Source organism: Hoplias malabaricus, chromosome 3 (genome assembly GCF_029633855.1).
Source record: "Hoplias malabaricus isolate fHopMal1 chromosome 3, fHopMal1.hap1, whole genome shotgun sequence".
Lineage (NCBI taxonomy): Eukaryota > Metazoa > Chordata > Actinopteri > Characiformes > Erythrinidae > Hoplias > Hoplias malabaricus.
This window is the reverse complement of record NC_089802.1, coordinates 51,418,527-51,434,721: the sequence shown is the minus strand read 5'-3', so window position 1 is coordinate 51,434,721 and position 16,195 is coordinate 51,418,527. Positions and strand designations below refer to the sequence as shown.

Genomic DNA, 16,195 nt, shown 5'->3' with positions numbered 1-16,195 from the left:
CAGACACATACTTTGCTAGTCAAAGCAAGAGTGCTCCACACACATCTGGCATATTTAGACATTTAAAAGCTCCAGGCAGTTCTGACTTTGTCAATATTTGCTTTGTTCCTGCACAAGTCTATAAAACAAACACGGAAGCGTAAATACTGTTACCATGTATCTGCATCTGTGTTTTTAAAGCAATTTGCCTAAAGGTTTGGGATACAAAGGCAGGAATAACTATAAGCCAGTAAGTCAGCATAAAGAACAATGAAAAGAGTGTGAGTACGAAAATGTCATAGCAGTTGTGGGGTTTATCCTAGGGGGTGTTTATGTAAACTTTCCATTTTTTATGGTCCAATGTTAACAAACATGTTACTATGACTATAAAGATACATGAAGGCAGTTGAGGGGTATAACAGAAGAGATGTTCATATTAGGGTACATTATAGAAGTTATTTGGAATAGAATAGAATTATTTTTTTTGCACATGCAAAACTGTTCGGTTTCTGCAAACAAAATCCAAATTGCAACAAAAAAGTTTAAAGTTCATAGTTTGCTTCACTACTTTTGCCTGCATCAAAAAAGATCAATAGAGATTCTGTAGATTGTCTGTAGATTTACTCTCTAAACAAGGGCAGGAAAACATCTCATTCCAAATAACCAACCGTTACATAAGCATCATGTGTAGGGGCCTGGTTAAGTGGATTTAGGGCAGTGCTGTATGTGAAATGTTAAATAAAAATAACTACACTTATGTAGTTTCTTTTATGGTGATTTTTAAATATGACACAATTATAGATTTAGGTTTTTACTTCAGGGGCCTCTCCTTAGTGTAATTCATTTTTACAACACTGTACTGAATCAATGGGGAGGATGGGGTAGTTTCCTATCCTCCTTCAAGAGTACATTACAGTTTCTGCAGTGTTGAGCCCAGAGTAGTGATGACAGAGGCTCTATTCCCTACTAAAGCAAAGTGAAGCAAGAAATATTGCAAATCAGATTGTGGCAATATAGATATCTGAGACAATTCAGGTCTTCTTGGATATGCTACATGACCACTTTTTCATTGGAACTACTTGCCCTGGATCCAATATGGTGGCTATGTTCCAGACATAGCCGAAAAAATAGGCCCCTTCACCCATTACCTGCTGGGCATTCAGACATGTTGTTTTCCCTTTAATCTTTTAGGTAAAATGGTGTCCTGAGACTTTTAACTCACCCTGTATATCAAACTTAAACCTATGTATGTGCTTGGGAAAGCTACCTAATCCTCCACTGGCTCAGGCAATATCACTCCACTGAATATATTCCTACATTGCTTCATGTTACTGTATGAAATAACGTTATCTATAAAAATAAACGTAAGTCACTGTATAGTGATAAACAGTGGTAGAAACAAGCATTCAGTCACATATAAGATATTTGTACATAATTTTTGATTATATTTATTAACTATGTGAAATTTAATGAATAAAATGCTTTAACATTAAATCACATATGCAGAACCCTATGCTATTCAATTAACTCAAACTTAACTCAGTTAACTATTAAAATAACTAGGAACTGTCTCATAACTGAAAAATGCAAAATGCAAAAGGACTAAATCCAAACAGCAAGAAGAAGCGATAAGTGCATTTGATTCTTTTCCCTAATTCTGTGAATTTAAGACTGTAAAGAGGCATAAGTAAATATTTAAGTACTGTTTTTATCCAGTGTCTTCCATAGTATTTTATTCCAGTAAGATTTCAAAATGATAGAATGCAATCTCCCACAGAGAACTCCTGACACCCTCACATATACATATTCATTATCTCCTCTGACCAGTCAGAACTCATTCCAGCTCTCCTACATGCCCCTCTCAAGTGGTCTCTTCCAGTACAATTAGTGTTATCAGAGTCAGGATTGCACCATCTTTTTATGGGGGTCAAAAATATATCTTTTGAAATTCAAGTGAACGATGATGGGCTGAGAGTCCGTCTTGGCTTCTTCCTCTTTGTTTGGCTCTGTTTTGGCCCCACCTTTTCCTTTTTTCTTGGAGGAAGAAAGCAGTTGCTTTGTTTCTGCTTTCAATCCATCTGGGAAGATTAAGATTAAGAGTGAGAGAGAGAGAAGTATTTTGCATGTACTGATAAAATATGAAGTACATTATTATAGCTATAAATGGACACTTGTTCCAGCACAGTATTTTGTTAGTATGTTGTGTACCTGGTATTCTAATTTTGAATTTTCCACTCTGTCCAAAGCCCCCTTCAATGATTCCAGTTTCTCCTGAAGAAAGCGTGACCTTCAACCCCACAAACAGCTGAAGGTTGGTCTCTTTCTTAAACAGATTTTTGCCAATCACAGTGTAGTCATCTGTCACCTTAGGAAAGAAGAGGAGTAGTTAATCAGCTGGTAGAATCTGAGACAATGTATGCATGAAAACATGTGAACTTTAGTCTAACCATGGATATATTACATTAGGAGTAGACAAATTTGGCTTTGACATTTATTTTTCACTATTTTCAAATAAAATTACACCTAAATAATTTGACAATTTGGTTTTGTACTGTCAGAAAGCACAGACACGATTGAAATTACTAAACACCTCAACACATTTTAAAGAATGTGATTTAGGCATGCTGTTTGTACAATGCAGATTTAGCTGTGAGGTTCCATCTGCGTGAGCTGTAAAAACTCCAGTGCAGAACAGGCACACTTTGGAGATGAGCAGAAAACTGTTCTTCACTGAGCCATTCCTCTCAAATTCAAATTTGACCAATTTTTCAAAATTTCAGCAATGTAGCTGTAAACAAATAGCAATGGTGACATACCCCACTGAAGGTATGCTCCTAAAAGTTAGCTTACAGAAGGCTACTACACAAAATGGTGACACGTACAATGCTCACATCAATGTCATGTTTTATAATTCTTTTCAGATTTTGTTTAAACCATATTAAAAAAAACAAACTGGCAGAGTATTTATTTTTTCATAAATAAGACAACTATAGTGTAGGTTTATTTTGGATAGTACATTAAATGCCTATATTTACATTGTAGACATTGTGACCATTTCTTCTTAACACTATTATTGTAAATCTTCATTTTTTCATTAAGCATTTTGAATCAAAACAATCTGGCAGAATAATCATGTAAGCTGGATCAGGTTGCAGTATGTAATACTTGAAAGTGTGTATGGTAGTGAGCTACTGCCATAGCCATAGTAGCAATAAGTGTTTATGTTTGTTACCCGTTCCACTGCTCCTTCCTTATGCTTGTCTTTACTGATCTTTAGCCTCGGTAGTGCAGTCTCTATGAAGTTTTTGTCCTCAAAGCCCTCCAGCAGCTTTCCATGAAATGAAAGCCTACAAGTATTTGTGTGTATATCAGTGTCCAGTCGTGAGCCAATCACCAAACAGCGTTGAGGACATGTGACTGGACGCTCAAACTCCAATAGGGCCCACTGCTGTGGCTCCTGACTTTCAGCTTCTCCCTGACCACTCATGAATTCCTCCTGGTGCTGAAACTCCCAGTCAAATGAAAAAGAGTCAGAGCTCTGTTCTGATAATCTTTCGTCTGAGGCTCCAGGTGGGGAACAACCGGGGGCTCTGCTGAAAAATGATACTCGAGCCATGACTGTTTCATGTCCAACAGTAATGTGGAATTTGGAACGACTGCTCAGTGCACCTTTGTAGTAATCAATCTTCCAGACAGAAATAATGGCAGCATGAAGAGTTGGTAGTGAGCCGGGTGTACACACCACACCTCGCTCCAGAAGTTTTGGGTCAAACTGAGTCACACAAACACCGACCCGGTCCCCCTGCATTGCACTAGGGACTGGCTTATGGAACATCTGCACGGACTTCACCTTCCGGGTTACCTACAAATCACAGCAGAGAAGGCTTAATAATGTACTGCAAATGTTATGCCATTTGTTTTTGTGTCATTTTGTTTTGTCATTTATTATTTAACTAAATATGCAAACTGGAATATATAGCTATTTAGAAAAAAGTGGATAAACGCAAATTTCAGTTGACATTCAGTTTTATAACAACGAACATAAATAATACATACTCACACAAAGCCCAAAAAATCCCTGTACCCCTTAAATCACTACAGTGGTGTTATTGCATGTTTGGTTTCCTGCACTGTATTTCTTAGTATTTTGTGTGATCTGACAGAACATTAAAAAAATTTCTAACTATCTGCCACCACCAGCACTTAAAATGTAAAATGTCAGCAAATATAACTATTACGTTAGTGATGAAAAATATGGGTAAATGGTTAGAAAAAATCTTATTAATTTCCACAATGTAAGGGATAAATAATAATTACTGCAAATATTACATAATTAAAATGGTGAAAATAATAATAATAATAATAATGTATTATCTAGCAAAGTGCTTTCATGTGTAAGGTTTTGGAGTGCATGTGTACCTTAAGTGCAGGTATCTCTAAGGTGTCATTGACACGCAGCGACCCCTGCAGAATGGTGCCTGTAATGACTGTTCCTTGGCCACGGATGGAGAAACAGTGGTCTACAGCCATGAGTAGAGACCCAGAGGGATCCCGATGAGGCAGGAAAGCCTGAGCTTTTAGCAACTAAACACACACCCACAGCAAGCAAAACACATTCATAAATAGACCACAATAGATAGGAAAAAGTTATAAAAATCTGAGTAACCCTGAGTAAAGTGGGGTTTAATTGGATGCTTACAAGAAAAATGCAGACTGGTTATACCAAAACAAATGTACCTCTATAAGCTCAGTAATTCCCTGAGCTTCCTCTGTGTCTGGAGCATCTGGTCCCCCTGGCTTTGCTGCCACAGCAATGACAGGGCAACCTTTAAACCTAACAAAATGGAAAAAAAAATGTACATGAGCATGAAAATATTTAAAAATGAAATTTTTATGTGTAACATTTAACAATTAAATCACAATATTCTGTCAGAAAAACAAACTAAAACTTTTATTATTTATTCAACATTTGATTTATTTGAATATTTTCTTCTGTTTCTTATTGACCGCTTGATGTCTTAACATCCTTGGAATAACACACAAAAACACCTGTGGATTGTTTATATCTTAAGTAAAAGTGTATTGTTTTAAATGTTTCTTTGGTTATTTTCTTTTGTCTTCCTATTCCCTTGTGTGATGCAAGTGGTTTATCCTTGGAAAAATCTGCTGAAATATCAATGCCTTATGTTTAATAACAGTTTTGACTGGAAATTTAATAAACGATTATAACTTGCAAAGAATTGTAGGACTGCATGCTCACCTTGTGTTCTCCAAAGTTTTATGCATCCTCTTTGTCATCTTATCGATAACACTCTGTTTCTTGTCTCTAGGGAGCAGGTCAGTTTTATTGAGGATTACAATCATGCGGGAGCAGGTGAGCTGACCAATCAGGAGACACTCTGCCGTCTGAGTTTGCATACCCTTCACCACATCCACTACTAACAGCATCAGATCAATGATCTGAGCACCTAAAAACACGCACAGAGAAACCACACTGGATATTAAAATATGAATCTGTTCCTGAGATTCAATTCCTTTGATCAAACACTGACACTGCACTTTCAATGGTTTTCAAAAGCAAAGTTAAAGAAAACTGCAGACCCCCCTTCTCAAGTGCAGTTTAACTTAGAAATATATGCAAACAAAAAAACTGTAACAAGTACCTCCTTAGAGAGGTTTGATTTATATTAATTTATGCCGTCTGTCTGATGCACTTCTTGAGATGCAAAAAAAAAAAATATTTCCACTTGCTAAATTTGGTTCTGGTCACAGATCCCAAGTGGGGTTAAATCTTTCACCCATGCACAAAAAAAAAGAATCAAGAAAAAATTTAATATAAAGCATCATATTCATGTACAAGAGCACTCTTAAATTTTTCTTCCCTTTTTTTTATGGCACTAGATTTAAGTGTGTTCCCCAGGGGACAAGGCAGGACGTTTATTGGGAACCTTAAAATAATTAACCATGTGCACATCCCAAACACATGCTACATCCTTGTAAGTGGTCTTAACCTTCTCCTTTCTCTTCCCCCTATTTCCATTGCTTTCTTTCTCCAAATATATACTGTACTAGTTGTGGAAGACCTCAGAAAATACTGCTTCCCTTTGAGCACACCCTCTTTCCCCTCTGCAACCACAAGATCTCAGAAACCAGGTTAATCTGTGTGAACCTGGACACAGGGCTGTGTGATTAAACATCTAAACATTAATACTGCTGTTCACAAAAACAATCAGTGTAAAACATTGTGATTATCTAATATTTTATTGTGTGTTTAAAAAAAAACACTAATCTACATACTTCTAAATAAAATTTCACATATTGCATCTTATTTTATACTTTGAATAAATTATATTTTTATTTAGCTACAACAGTTTAGCAAAACTTATTAACACCATTGTAGAATGTTTCCATCTGGTTTGCTTTTGAAAAATGCCTAGTAGTCTTAAAGACCTCTGTTTAATGGTCTGATCTATGCGGAGGAACTACAGTAGAAAAGTCTAATTTTAGAAGTAATTATCACTGATTTTATGTAGACTTGTACACATACCCTGCTGTGTGACTTGCATGTTTCTGACTGCAAGCAGTCAACAGTGTTTTAAATAGTTAGATCAAAATTTCCAACAAAGTCCTAAAATAAACACTGCTGATATCCTCAGTATTCTTAAAAAAAAAAATCTTACAGCAAATGCTTCTTGTAGGCAGTACTTCCACCTTCTGATCATAAATGGAAGTGCAGAATCTTACACTGAACCAAGAGAGTGAACACGTTGAAGTAGCTAAGAAACACAGCCTGATTAGGAAAAAACATTCACCCCACCCTCTTCCTACCTTAAACCACAACATCCCTGTTATAATCTATCATTGAGCATTTAAATTCTTCACCAACCCAAGAGTGCTGCTGTGGCAGTTTATGATCCGATCAGCGACCAGCTACACCTAACACGTAAGGTTACTCATTGGGCCCAGCCCATGCATGCCCAACTCAGCCACTGCTTTGTTAGCATTTCACAGGGCTCATCAGGTAAGCACCACCCCTCATCATTGACTCACTGAGTTAAGTTCATGACATCTACGGAAGGCTCAACAGTGAAGTCTGGCATCCCATCCTCCTCCAAACAACCTTACAGCCCTCTTAACCATAAATCCACACTGGCTGCCCGAGTGACTAAGGCTGTACCTAGCCCTACTGTCACTGTTAATGCATATTCTGTGCCACCAGTTCCATGTGAACTTTATATTATACATCACCAACAACCGCATTAACACAACACAGCACCCCATTCACCTGCCCTGTTCTCCACCTACATAAAACATATTTACAGTATATTTCCACAACTAGTCTGTGCTCTCCTTTTCTTCACAGATATGTGAGATGAATAATGACATTGGAATCACATCTGCAGATATCTGTAGGTAATTGTTCAGAAACAAACCTATTGTCATCAGACCAATGCTTAGATTGGACCAATATTTCAAATCTTGTTAGATGGATGGAATAAGAGCGCCTCAATGCACATGCAAATATAAGTTTTATTAAACTGGGGGGGGCCTTGGGGACCTTGTATAATGCCTCAAAGACCACCACAGTGTGGTCTTTGCAGTGGCTATGGTGTGTTAATGTGTGTTGCACTGGTAAAAGTGGATCAGGCACAGCAGTGCTGCTGGAGTTTTTAAACAGTGTCCATTCACTGTCCACTCAGTTAGACACAGCTACTTCGTCTGTCCACCTTAAAGTCAGAGACAGTAGTTCATCTCCTGCTGCAAAGTTTGTGTTGGTCGTCCTCTAGTCCTTCATCGGTGGACACAGGACGCAACCCAAGGGATGCTGTTGGCTGGATATTTTTTATTTTATTCTCAGTCCATTACTGACACTGAGAGATTTTAAAACTTATCAACTCATACCAGCACAATACTCTATAGTAGAACCACCAACATGTCTGTGTCACTTAGAATGATCCACCACACAAATCATACCTGCTGTGTGGTAGTCCTGATCATTAAAGAACAGGGGGAGGGGGGCAAACAAAGCACAAGAGTTAATTTAATTTTTCTCTTAATATTAAGCCCTACTACCAGTAAATTCCTATAGACACACTAAAGCAGAAATAAACACAACACACACATACACACAGACTTACCACCGATGATGGTGCGGATGAGAGAGGCATGTCCCGGACAGTCCACCAGAGTGAATTGCAGGCTGTTGTACGTCTTCTCCCCGCAACTGTCTCTGAGGTGCTCTGGTAAAGGCACAGTAAAGGCACTGAAGCCCAGGTCCAGGGTGATCCCTCTCTCTCTGGATTGCGGGTTCTTGTCGAAAGCGGCGGTAGATGCGGTGCTGCTCAGAGCCCTAGACAGGGAAGTCTTCCCGCTGTCAACATGACCCAGGACTCCCACATTAAAATTAAGGGTCTTGGAGCCATTGTTCCCAACAGCAGTGCTGGAATCCGCCATGCGTGTGTTTTACAGAGCACTGAGAGAGAGAGAGAGAGAGAGAGAGAGAGAGAGAGAGAGAGAGAGAGAGAGAGAACACATGGACTTTGATCTAATACTGGCGCTGCACTTTCAGCTGTAACAGCTAATTTAATGTTTTGTAGAAAACTTCACTTAGAAGTGCTGGTCATAAAATTAGAATATCATGAAATTTTTTTTTTCAGTAATTACATTCAAAACGTGAAACTTGTATATTATACTCATTCATTACACACAGACTGATATATTTCAAGTGTTTATTTCTTTTAATTTGATGATTATAACTGACAACTAATGAAAATCCTACATTTTTTGTATTGGTCTTAAGTAATATTCTAATTGTCTGAGATACTGAATTTAGTATCTCAGACAATTAGAATATTATTTAGGAAATTTGGGGTTTTCATTAGCTGTCAGCTATAATCATCAAATTAAAAGAAATAAACACTTGAAATATATCAGTCTGTGTGTAATGAATGAGTATAATATACAGATATATACCTTTTGAATGGAATTACTGAAATAAATCAACTTTTTCCATGATATTCTAATTTTATGACCAGCACTTGTTTATGCAAAAAAACCTCCTCAGCAAAGTCTGATCTACTCTAAAGGACACGATCTGACATAGGCACTTCCTGAGATGTCAAAATTGTTGCCACCTGCTAAATTAGATTCTAAGGACAAGTTTAATATGGGATTAAATCCCCTAAACCATGCACCAAAATAATAATAGAAAACCCGTTAAACATAAATCGAATAAGTAAATTTTTGGCACATACCTGAGGGATGACAAGGTTTTTCAGATACAGAAAATAATCCAATGTGAAGTTATGCTAAAGCTACGCTAATTATTATCGTATCAATGAATAGAAAAAGCGTATTTTTAGTTGGTTGTGAAAGACTATTTTGCCTCACTTAAGTTAATATCGAGTGAAATATATTCGCCTGTTTCTGTACGGTTCCTCAAACTCGTACACAAGCGGAACAGAGGCGTGTAAGAAAGACGTGAACGTCTGACAGACACCCGTGTTTTCCAATGAACGAGCACCTACAGCCAATGCTGTATCATAAATGGCTCCTTGTTCCCTCCCTAGTGCACTATGTAGGCTATGAAATAACGGCTCTACATCCACACAGTGCACTATATGACGAATTTGACCCGTTATATCGAGCTATAAGACTCACTGTCTAACAATACCGTGCATTACTTGGAGGTAAAATTACAGTGTCTTGTCTGAAGAATTGCACTCTCTAGACAGTAAAGCCGTTTGGGATTGAGCCACTAGAGCGGTTCGGTGTAGGCGTAACTTCCCTGAGTCTCCTAGGTAACCCGCATGGAAACGCGGTCCCCGTGTTTGGAGTCGCGCCGATTTCAACGGCGAAAGTAAACGGATCTTCGTGAAGCAGAAGGGAGATACTTGAGTTTTTTTTAAAAAAAAACTATAAAAGAGCGCCATGAAGATTGAGGAGGTGAAAAGCACCACGAAGACGCAGCGCATTGCCTCTCACAGTCATGTGAAAGGCCTCGGATTAGACGAAGCGGGCAATGCTAAACAGAGCGCGTCCGGCCTGGTGGGCCAAGAGACCGCCAGAGAGGTAACTAAACTAAAGCTAAATAAACTGACGAGACCATTAATAGCAGCTCTCTTTAACCAGTCCGACAAATTAACGAATTATAGAGCACATTCATGACCACGAGAAATGTAATTAAGCCTTCTGTATCTAAAGCTAGCGAGCAATGCCTCATGGGTCCATACATCACCCTTACATTTTGTACTTTTGTTTTGAACGTATTGGATGAAGTCCAGTTAAAACACTGCAACGATATGAGTAACATGTTATTTAAAAGCGGACGTCCATTAATTTTTTTACACAGCTCTTCTGTAAATGAGGTTTTTCAGAGTTGGTTTATGTGAATCGTTGCATAGTGTAACCCATCACTCGGACCGTTTGCTAAGCTATGATTGACGCGTCTCTCAGCCAATCACAGCAGTCTGTAACCTGTAATGAGAACGGCGCTGGTAGTATTTTACACACAATTAGTAGACTTAAAGTGGTGAAATATGTTACCGACAAATATATCTGACTCACAAATTGTTATAATTTTTTGGCAGACACCGAGACCCATGTTTTTGTAAATAAAATGACAGGAAGTTTCTCTGTGCATCATTCATGTCTTCTCGAAGTTATTGTTGACATGGGCTACATATTTAGTTATTGCTTAAATTTGGTTTTAACTTATTGCTTAATATCACTTTTAGCAATACATTTTATTTAATAGTAACATTTGCTTTTAAACCTTTACTCTTTAAAGAGTGTAGTTTCAAGTGTTTGTAGGTAGTTAATGATAATTGGTAAGCTACTTTATCTAAATAAGTATTCCTAAAAATGTTTTTTGCTCTTTTTTTTAGGCATGTGGCATTATTGTTGAGTTGATTCGTTCCAAAAAGATGGCTGGCAGAGCTGTTTTATTAGCAGGACCCCCTGGAACTGGAAAGGTATCTAGCCTAACGGTGTTTGCTTGTGTACAGCAATGTGCAATATTTTGCCTAAATGTTGTAGTAAATTATGGGCTGCTGTTGAGTGGGATTTAGTGATTGTGTATTAATTATCTGTTTATGCCTAACAGACAGCTCTAGCATTAGCCATGGCACAAGAGCTGGGTAACAAGGTGCCATTCTGTCCTATGGTGGGCAGTGAAGTGTACTCCTCAGAGATCAAGAAGACAGAGGTACTGATGGAGAACTTCAGAAGAGCTATTGGTGAGTTCCCACATTCACTCATATGACTGGATAAGATAAAACTACTCAAAACCAACTAATTTGGGTTCTAGGCCCTGTAGGCATAGAACCCTATAATAAATGTCTTTATTAATTGGTGATGAATCGTTGGCATGCAAACTGATGAATGATATTTGATTATATATCTCTGTGATTTTCTGTTGATGTATCCTGTCAGAAATAAAGAAAAAGAGTAAGAAATAAGTCTGTACGAAATTCAGCTCTCAAAGGAGAGAGATATTTTGAGAACAGAAAGGGTCCATTATACTGCTGTCAGCATGCCCCATCATTCGCCCTTTGCTTTGGCATGTGGCATACACATGTGCGCACACACACACAGTCAACTGATATTAACAGGCAACGTGTAAGTGGCTACTGTATAATGCAGAGTGTTATCAACACAGGGTGTTTCATAAGGTTAACATTGCTTTAACATTGGTTGGCTGTTGATGCAATTACAAATGTTATGACTATGATTTTTATCTGAATTGTCTTGGTATTGGTCGGCAATTGCTTTAAGATTGTCAGCAGATGTGTAGATCATTTATCAAACCAATGTTGAATTTTTACTCTAAAAAAAAAAAAAAGTAAATGTTTGGTGATGGGCTCTTTTGCTATTATACAATTTTATTTTTACTCCTATATTTCTGTCCTCTTGTAAATGTTCTGTGATATTATTTCAGGTAGATGTAGCCTCTCTTTCTCTATTTTATCAGTGTTTATCTATTGTTTTATCTAAGGTTACTTACAATTTTTTATCAATGCATTGTGTGTGTAGGTCTGCGTATTAAGGAGACTAAAGAGGTGTATGAAGGTGAAGTGACTGAGTTGACTCCATGTGAGACAGAGAATCCAATGGGCGGCTATGGAAAAACTGTTAGTCATGTCATTATTGGCCTGAAGACAGGGAAGGGTACGAAGCAGCTGAAGGTAAAAACAAACAAACAAAATAAACTTTAATTTTTTTTATTTGTGAAAGTTGGAAAAATGGAGGTTTGTGTTTTTCTCTGACATAGCTTGACCCCAGTATCTATGAGAGTCTGCAGAAGGAGAAGGTGGAGGTTGGTGATGTCATCTACATTGAAGCCAACAGTGGGGCAGTGAAGGTAAGGACACAAACTATTGATCTTTTGCACCGTCACGGGTTTGGTGTGTTGATGTATTCTTTAGTCAGTGCAGGTGAGGTGGATATCTGGCAAAGGATTAAAGACAAGACTATTTCTTGCTGTTGACAGCCCTCTCATGCTTTCCATACACATTGGCATATTTCCATGAGTTTCCAAGAATGGGCTTCTCACTTTAAACAGTACTAACTTTCCAAATTTGCCTCCTTAAAAGGAGGTGACCTGATTTTGACTAAGGGAAAGCTGAAATGGGCGAAAGATGGTTATGTATTATTATAATCTCTTTGTGGCTTTTTATTTATGTATTTATTTATGTATTTATTATTTTATTTGAAAAGGCAAATCTTCTGTTATTATATAATGTTAGTTTTTAAATGTATGGCACTCACATGATCTTACACAACTTTGGTCATTCTGTGCAATTGATTCACAGAGGCAAGGGCGTTGTGACACATTTGCGACAGAATTTGATTTGGAGGCAGAAGAGTATGTGCCTTTGCCCAAAGGAGATGTGCACAAGAAGAAAGAGATTATACAAGATGTCACGCTACATGACTTGGATGTAGCTAATGCACGACCCCAGGTATACACACGCACATGTCATCACTGACACACACATGTGCAAAATGTAAACCATATAAATTTCAAAAGCATCAAAGTCAGATTGGTAAGTACATATAACACTCTTTGCTTTGTGTGTCAGGGAGGACAGGACATACTTTCTATGATGGGTCAGCTAATGAAACCCAAGAAGACTGAGATCACAGGTAGGAAAAGAGCAAAACACGCATGTTGCGTAACTTCTTTTATTTGATCATATCCATATGTAAACACAAGCTGCTTTCATTCATGCTAAGTTTTTGTGTCTGTGCATTTGAAGATAAGCTGCGAGGGGAGATTAATAAAGTGGTGAACAGATACATTGATCAAGGTGTGGCAGAGCTGGTGCCTGGCGTCCTGTTCATTGATGAAGTTCACATGCTGGATATCGAGTGTTTCACATATCTGCACCGAGCTCTAGAGAGTTCCATTGCACCCATTGTAGTGTTCGCATCCAACCGAGGAAACTGCCTCATTAGGTATGCCTCATTTAATTCTAAAACATTTTATAAATATACACACACGGGAGAAGAAATTGTGGAGATATGGAGAAGATTTTGTGTTTGATTTACCCTTACGACTTATTCTTAGTGAATATATGATGTTGTACATTTACTTATGAGAGTCCAGAAGGCAAAATGTTTTAGTGTGGCAATATTTAAGTATCAAATATTGTAAATTACTTTCTTGAATATGTGAAGCAGATAAACATGTAGGTAGTGAATTTGAAAGGATGGCTACAGTTGAGTATGATTGAGCTGTTCATTAATAAGCTAATGATATGTTTTGATTGTTGCCTTTATCAGGGGGACAGAAGACATTAGCTCTCCTCATGGAATACCACTCGACTTACTGGATCGAGTCATGATCATCAGAACCATGCTGTACACACCCCAAGAAATGAAACAGGTGACGTTTGGGGGGGGGGGGGACACATATTTATAAATAATGTTTAGAAAATGACAAAAACAGATATATTACTGTCTATGGTTGTGTGCTAATTTCTATGACTGTCTTTGCAGATTATAAAAATTCGAGCTCAGATAGAAAGCATCAACATTAGTGAGGAGGCTTTAAGTCATTTGGGAGAGATTGGAACAAAAACAACCCTCAGGTAACTTGTAAAATTACACACATTTATTGCTGATTAAAATAGCCTGTGAGGTCTTATTGTTGCCAAGGCACATTTCCAGTTAGGTTTTTATAAAAGGTTTATAGTGTCCTCACTAAATATTTAAAAGCATATTTGTAAAATTATGTATTACGTGTGTGTGTGTATGTAGGTATGCTGTGCAGCTCCTGACTCCAGCAAGTCTACTGGCACGAGTTCAGGGTAAGGAAGGAGTGGAGCGAGAACAGGTGGAAGAAATAAATGAACTCTTCTATGATGCCAAATCCTCAGCAAAGATACTACAGGACCAGCACACCAAGTTCATGAAATAACTCCCATTCATCAGTGTTTTATTGGCCTGGCAATTCATTCATTATTGAACTAAACTGTTTGAGCAAAACAATGCACAAGCCAAGCTGGCCATATTACAGTGTGTGTGGTGCTGTTTGTTTGCTCATTGAAAAATATTTCTCATTCTTTCCAACTGTATGTTGCCTTTTCATTGGAGTTTGACCCATTTTGTCTTTCGCTTTTTTAAGACTTGCAAACTGTTAATTATACAATGTGAAAAGTGATGTAAGGAATTGAAATAAACTTATTACTTCTTTCTAATTATGCATTATATGTTTTACTATTAGTTTGGTCTTAAGTCCATTATAGGGACGTTAGCATGTTGACTCCTTAACTGTATGTTTATTACCAGTTAACAGGCAAGTGCAAAAAAAAAACTGAGTATGTAATCAAAGCAGTTCTCAGTTCATCAATCCACAGAATGCAAGATTGCCAAAGATGGATTTTATTCAAAATGTATTAACTCATTGTGCCACAAGATAAATGATGAGTTGATTCTTGGATCTTCTGTGAGTTTTACTTTTTCCTGCTGGGTTTGTTGAAGACAGTCTCCCCTCCTGAGCGAACATTACTGAACACAGAGGGAGCAACTTTTCCAACACGCTCTGATGGAGGAGAAAAAACAGTTACTGAACTGATAGAAGTTTGAGTAAAAGGAGTTTTGTTGGACATGTTCAGTTATGACTTAAATTGGATTATAAATAGTAGAATATCTTTATGATGGTGAATTAGTTTTTAAAAGATTTAACGGTGGGTCCTTGTTCATAAGGCTACATGACACCTACATAAAATGTATGACAACAGAATAACCTTCAAAATTAAAGGCTTCATTAGGATTTATTTCAATTACTATTATAAAGGCTGCCTTAGTCAATTTCAACCTAGAAAATGTTATGATAACTGATGATTGAGCCTTATAAACAAGGATGTACAGTAGTGTTCCCAAATTGTTTTCTGAAACTCCTGCTCCATTGTAGTCTTCAGTATTTCAACTTTTTGAAATCATAAATAAATGCAAATTAAAATTTGTTTTAAAATACTGTTGCATCTCAACAGAAAGTTGCCTTGAAAACTCAGGCAGTTAAGGGAGAATAATCATCAGTCCACTTAGTACTAAGATATATGAGTGGCTATTCCAGAGACATCCACATAAACATGCATTTGTTACTCCCCAGAGTGCATTTGTCTGTGTGTCCCAAGCGTTGAGGGCCTGTGCTGCTTTATATGGAGTGGAAACACTGGCAAAGCCAACTGCTCAGACACACATTTCAGATCCTTTCAGACAAGCAGCTGTGCTGTAAATCTAACACACACTGATTGTGCAATACACTTGGTTCTGAGATCACAATGTCACCACTGCACTCACCACATTCCTCCATCACCTGAAAGGTCTTACTCTTCACCTCCGTTCCTGATGCCAGGTTATCCCTCGCTTGGATCAGGTCTTCATCTCGCACCTCTGGCCTCTTCATCTTTCCCTCCTCTTCCTCGTCATGTAGCTGCAGAGAGGGGAAGATTACCAAACATTCCTCCACATTGAAGGCTCAAATAAAGTTCGGAAGAGTTACTTTCTCATACCTGAGACATTCTCACAGTTCTGGAGATTCTGTATGCTGGAGAAATCCAAAACTTCACTGGAGCTTTGCAGCTTGTAATTTTCTTCCTTCCTTTCTTTCCTCTATTATGCCTGTTTATATGCACACACACCCTTCCTTTACAGAGTCCAGTTCTCATACACACACACAAACCCTGGGAGACTAAAACTCTCTGAGCCA

At 37.8% G+C, this 16,195-nt stretch overlaps 3 protein-coding genes across 3 annotated transcripts; 1 reads left to right on the top strand and 2 right to left on the bottom strand.

The window, feature by feature from the left end:
* Window positions 1-1,482: 1,482 nt before the first annotated feature.
* Window positions 1,483-9,535, bottom strand: eefsec (eukaryotic elongation factor, selenocysteine-tRNA-specific). Its single transcript, XM_066664520.1, has 8 exons — window positions 9,234-9,535; window positions 8,118-8,452; window positions 5,240-5,447; window positions 4,717-4,813; window positions 4,399-4,563; window positions 3,212-3,841; window positions 2,188-2,344; window positions 1,483-2,057 (listed from the first exon to the last, which is right to left on the bottom strand). Exons 2-8 carry the CDS (start codon window positions 8,431-8,433, stop codon window positions 1,879-1,881), a joined length of 1,752 nt encoding a protein of 583 aa, XP_066520617.1. The 5' UTR covers window positions 8,434-8,452; window positions 9,234-9,535; the 3' UTR covers window positions 1,483-1,878.
* Window positions 9,536-9,778: 243 nt separating this feature from the next.
* ruvbl1 (RuvB-like AAA ATPase 1) lies at window positions 9,779-14,826 on the top strand. The gene is made up of 11 exons (XM_066664521.1): window positions 9,779-10,050; window positions 10,866-10,952; window positions 11,084-11,216; window positions 12,013-12,164; window positions 12,251-12,340; window positions 12,792-12,941; window positions 13,062-13,125; window positions 13,239-13,437; window positions 13,765-13,867; window positions 13,981-14,072; window positions 14,242-14,826. The coding sequence occupies exons 1-11, from the start codon at window positions 9,910-9,912 to the stop codon at window positions 14,399-14,401; spliced, it is 1,371 nt and encodes a 456-aa protein (XP_066520618.1). The 5' UTR covers window positions 9,779-9,909; the 3' UTR covers window positions 14,402-14,826.
* A 5-nt stretch (window positions 14,827-14,831) lies between these two features.
* Window positions 14,832-16,161, bottom strand: mustn1a (musculoskeletal, embryonic nuclear protein 1a). The gene is made up of 3 exons (XM_066664523.1): window positions 15,999-16,161; window positions 15,787-15,919; window positions 14,832-15,025 (listed from the first exon to the last, which is right to left on the bottom strand). Exons 1-3 carry the CDS (start codon window positions 16,152-16,154, stop codon window positions 14,937-14,939), a joined length of 378 nt encoding a protein of 125 aa, XP_066520620.1. The 5' UTR covers window positions 16,155-16,161; the 3' UTR covers window positions 14,832-14,936.
* Between the last annotated feature and the right edge of the window lie 34 nt (window positions 16,162-16,195).

Coding starts and splice junctions, on each gene's coding strand:
- eefsec (XM_066664520.1), bottom strand. CDS start 8,433: ATGGCGGATTCCAGCACTGCTGTTGGGAACAATGGCTCCAAGACCCTT. Junction 4,564..4,716: donor GAATTACTGAGCTTATAGAG/GTACATTTGTTT, acceptor GTGTGTGTTTAG/TTGCTAAAAGCTCAGGCTTT. Junction 2,058..2,187: donor ATTCAAAATTAGAATACCAG/GTACACAACATA, acceptor TAATCTTCCCAG/ATGGATTGAAAGCAGAAACA.
- ruvbl1 (XM_066664521.1), top strand. CDS start 9,910: ATGAAGATTGAGGAGGTGAAAAGCACCACGAAGACGCAGCGCATTGCC. Junction 10,051..10,865: donor GCCAAGAGACCGCCAGAGAG/GTAACTAAACTA, acceptor TCTTTTTTTTAG/GCATGTGGCATTATTGTTGA. Junction 14,073..14,241: donor GGAACAAAAACAACCCTCAG/GTAACTTGTAAA, acceptor GTGTGTATGTAG/GTATGCTGTGCAGCTCCTGA.
- mustn1a (XM_066664523.1), bottom strand. CDS start 16,154: ATGAGAACTGGACTCTGTAAAGGAAGGGTGTGTGTGCATATAAACAGG. Junction 15,920..15,998: donor GAACTGTGAGAATGTCTCAG/GTATGAGAAAGT, acceptor CCCTCTCTGCAG/CTACATGACGAGGAAGAGGA. Junction 15,026..15,786: donor TCAGGTGATGGAGGAATGTG/GTGAGTGCAGTG, acceptor CTCCTCCATCAG/AGCGTGTTGGAAAAGTTGCT.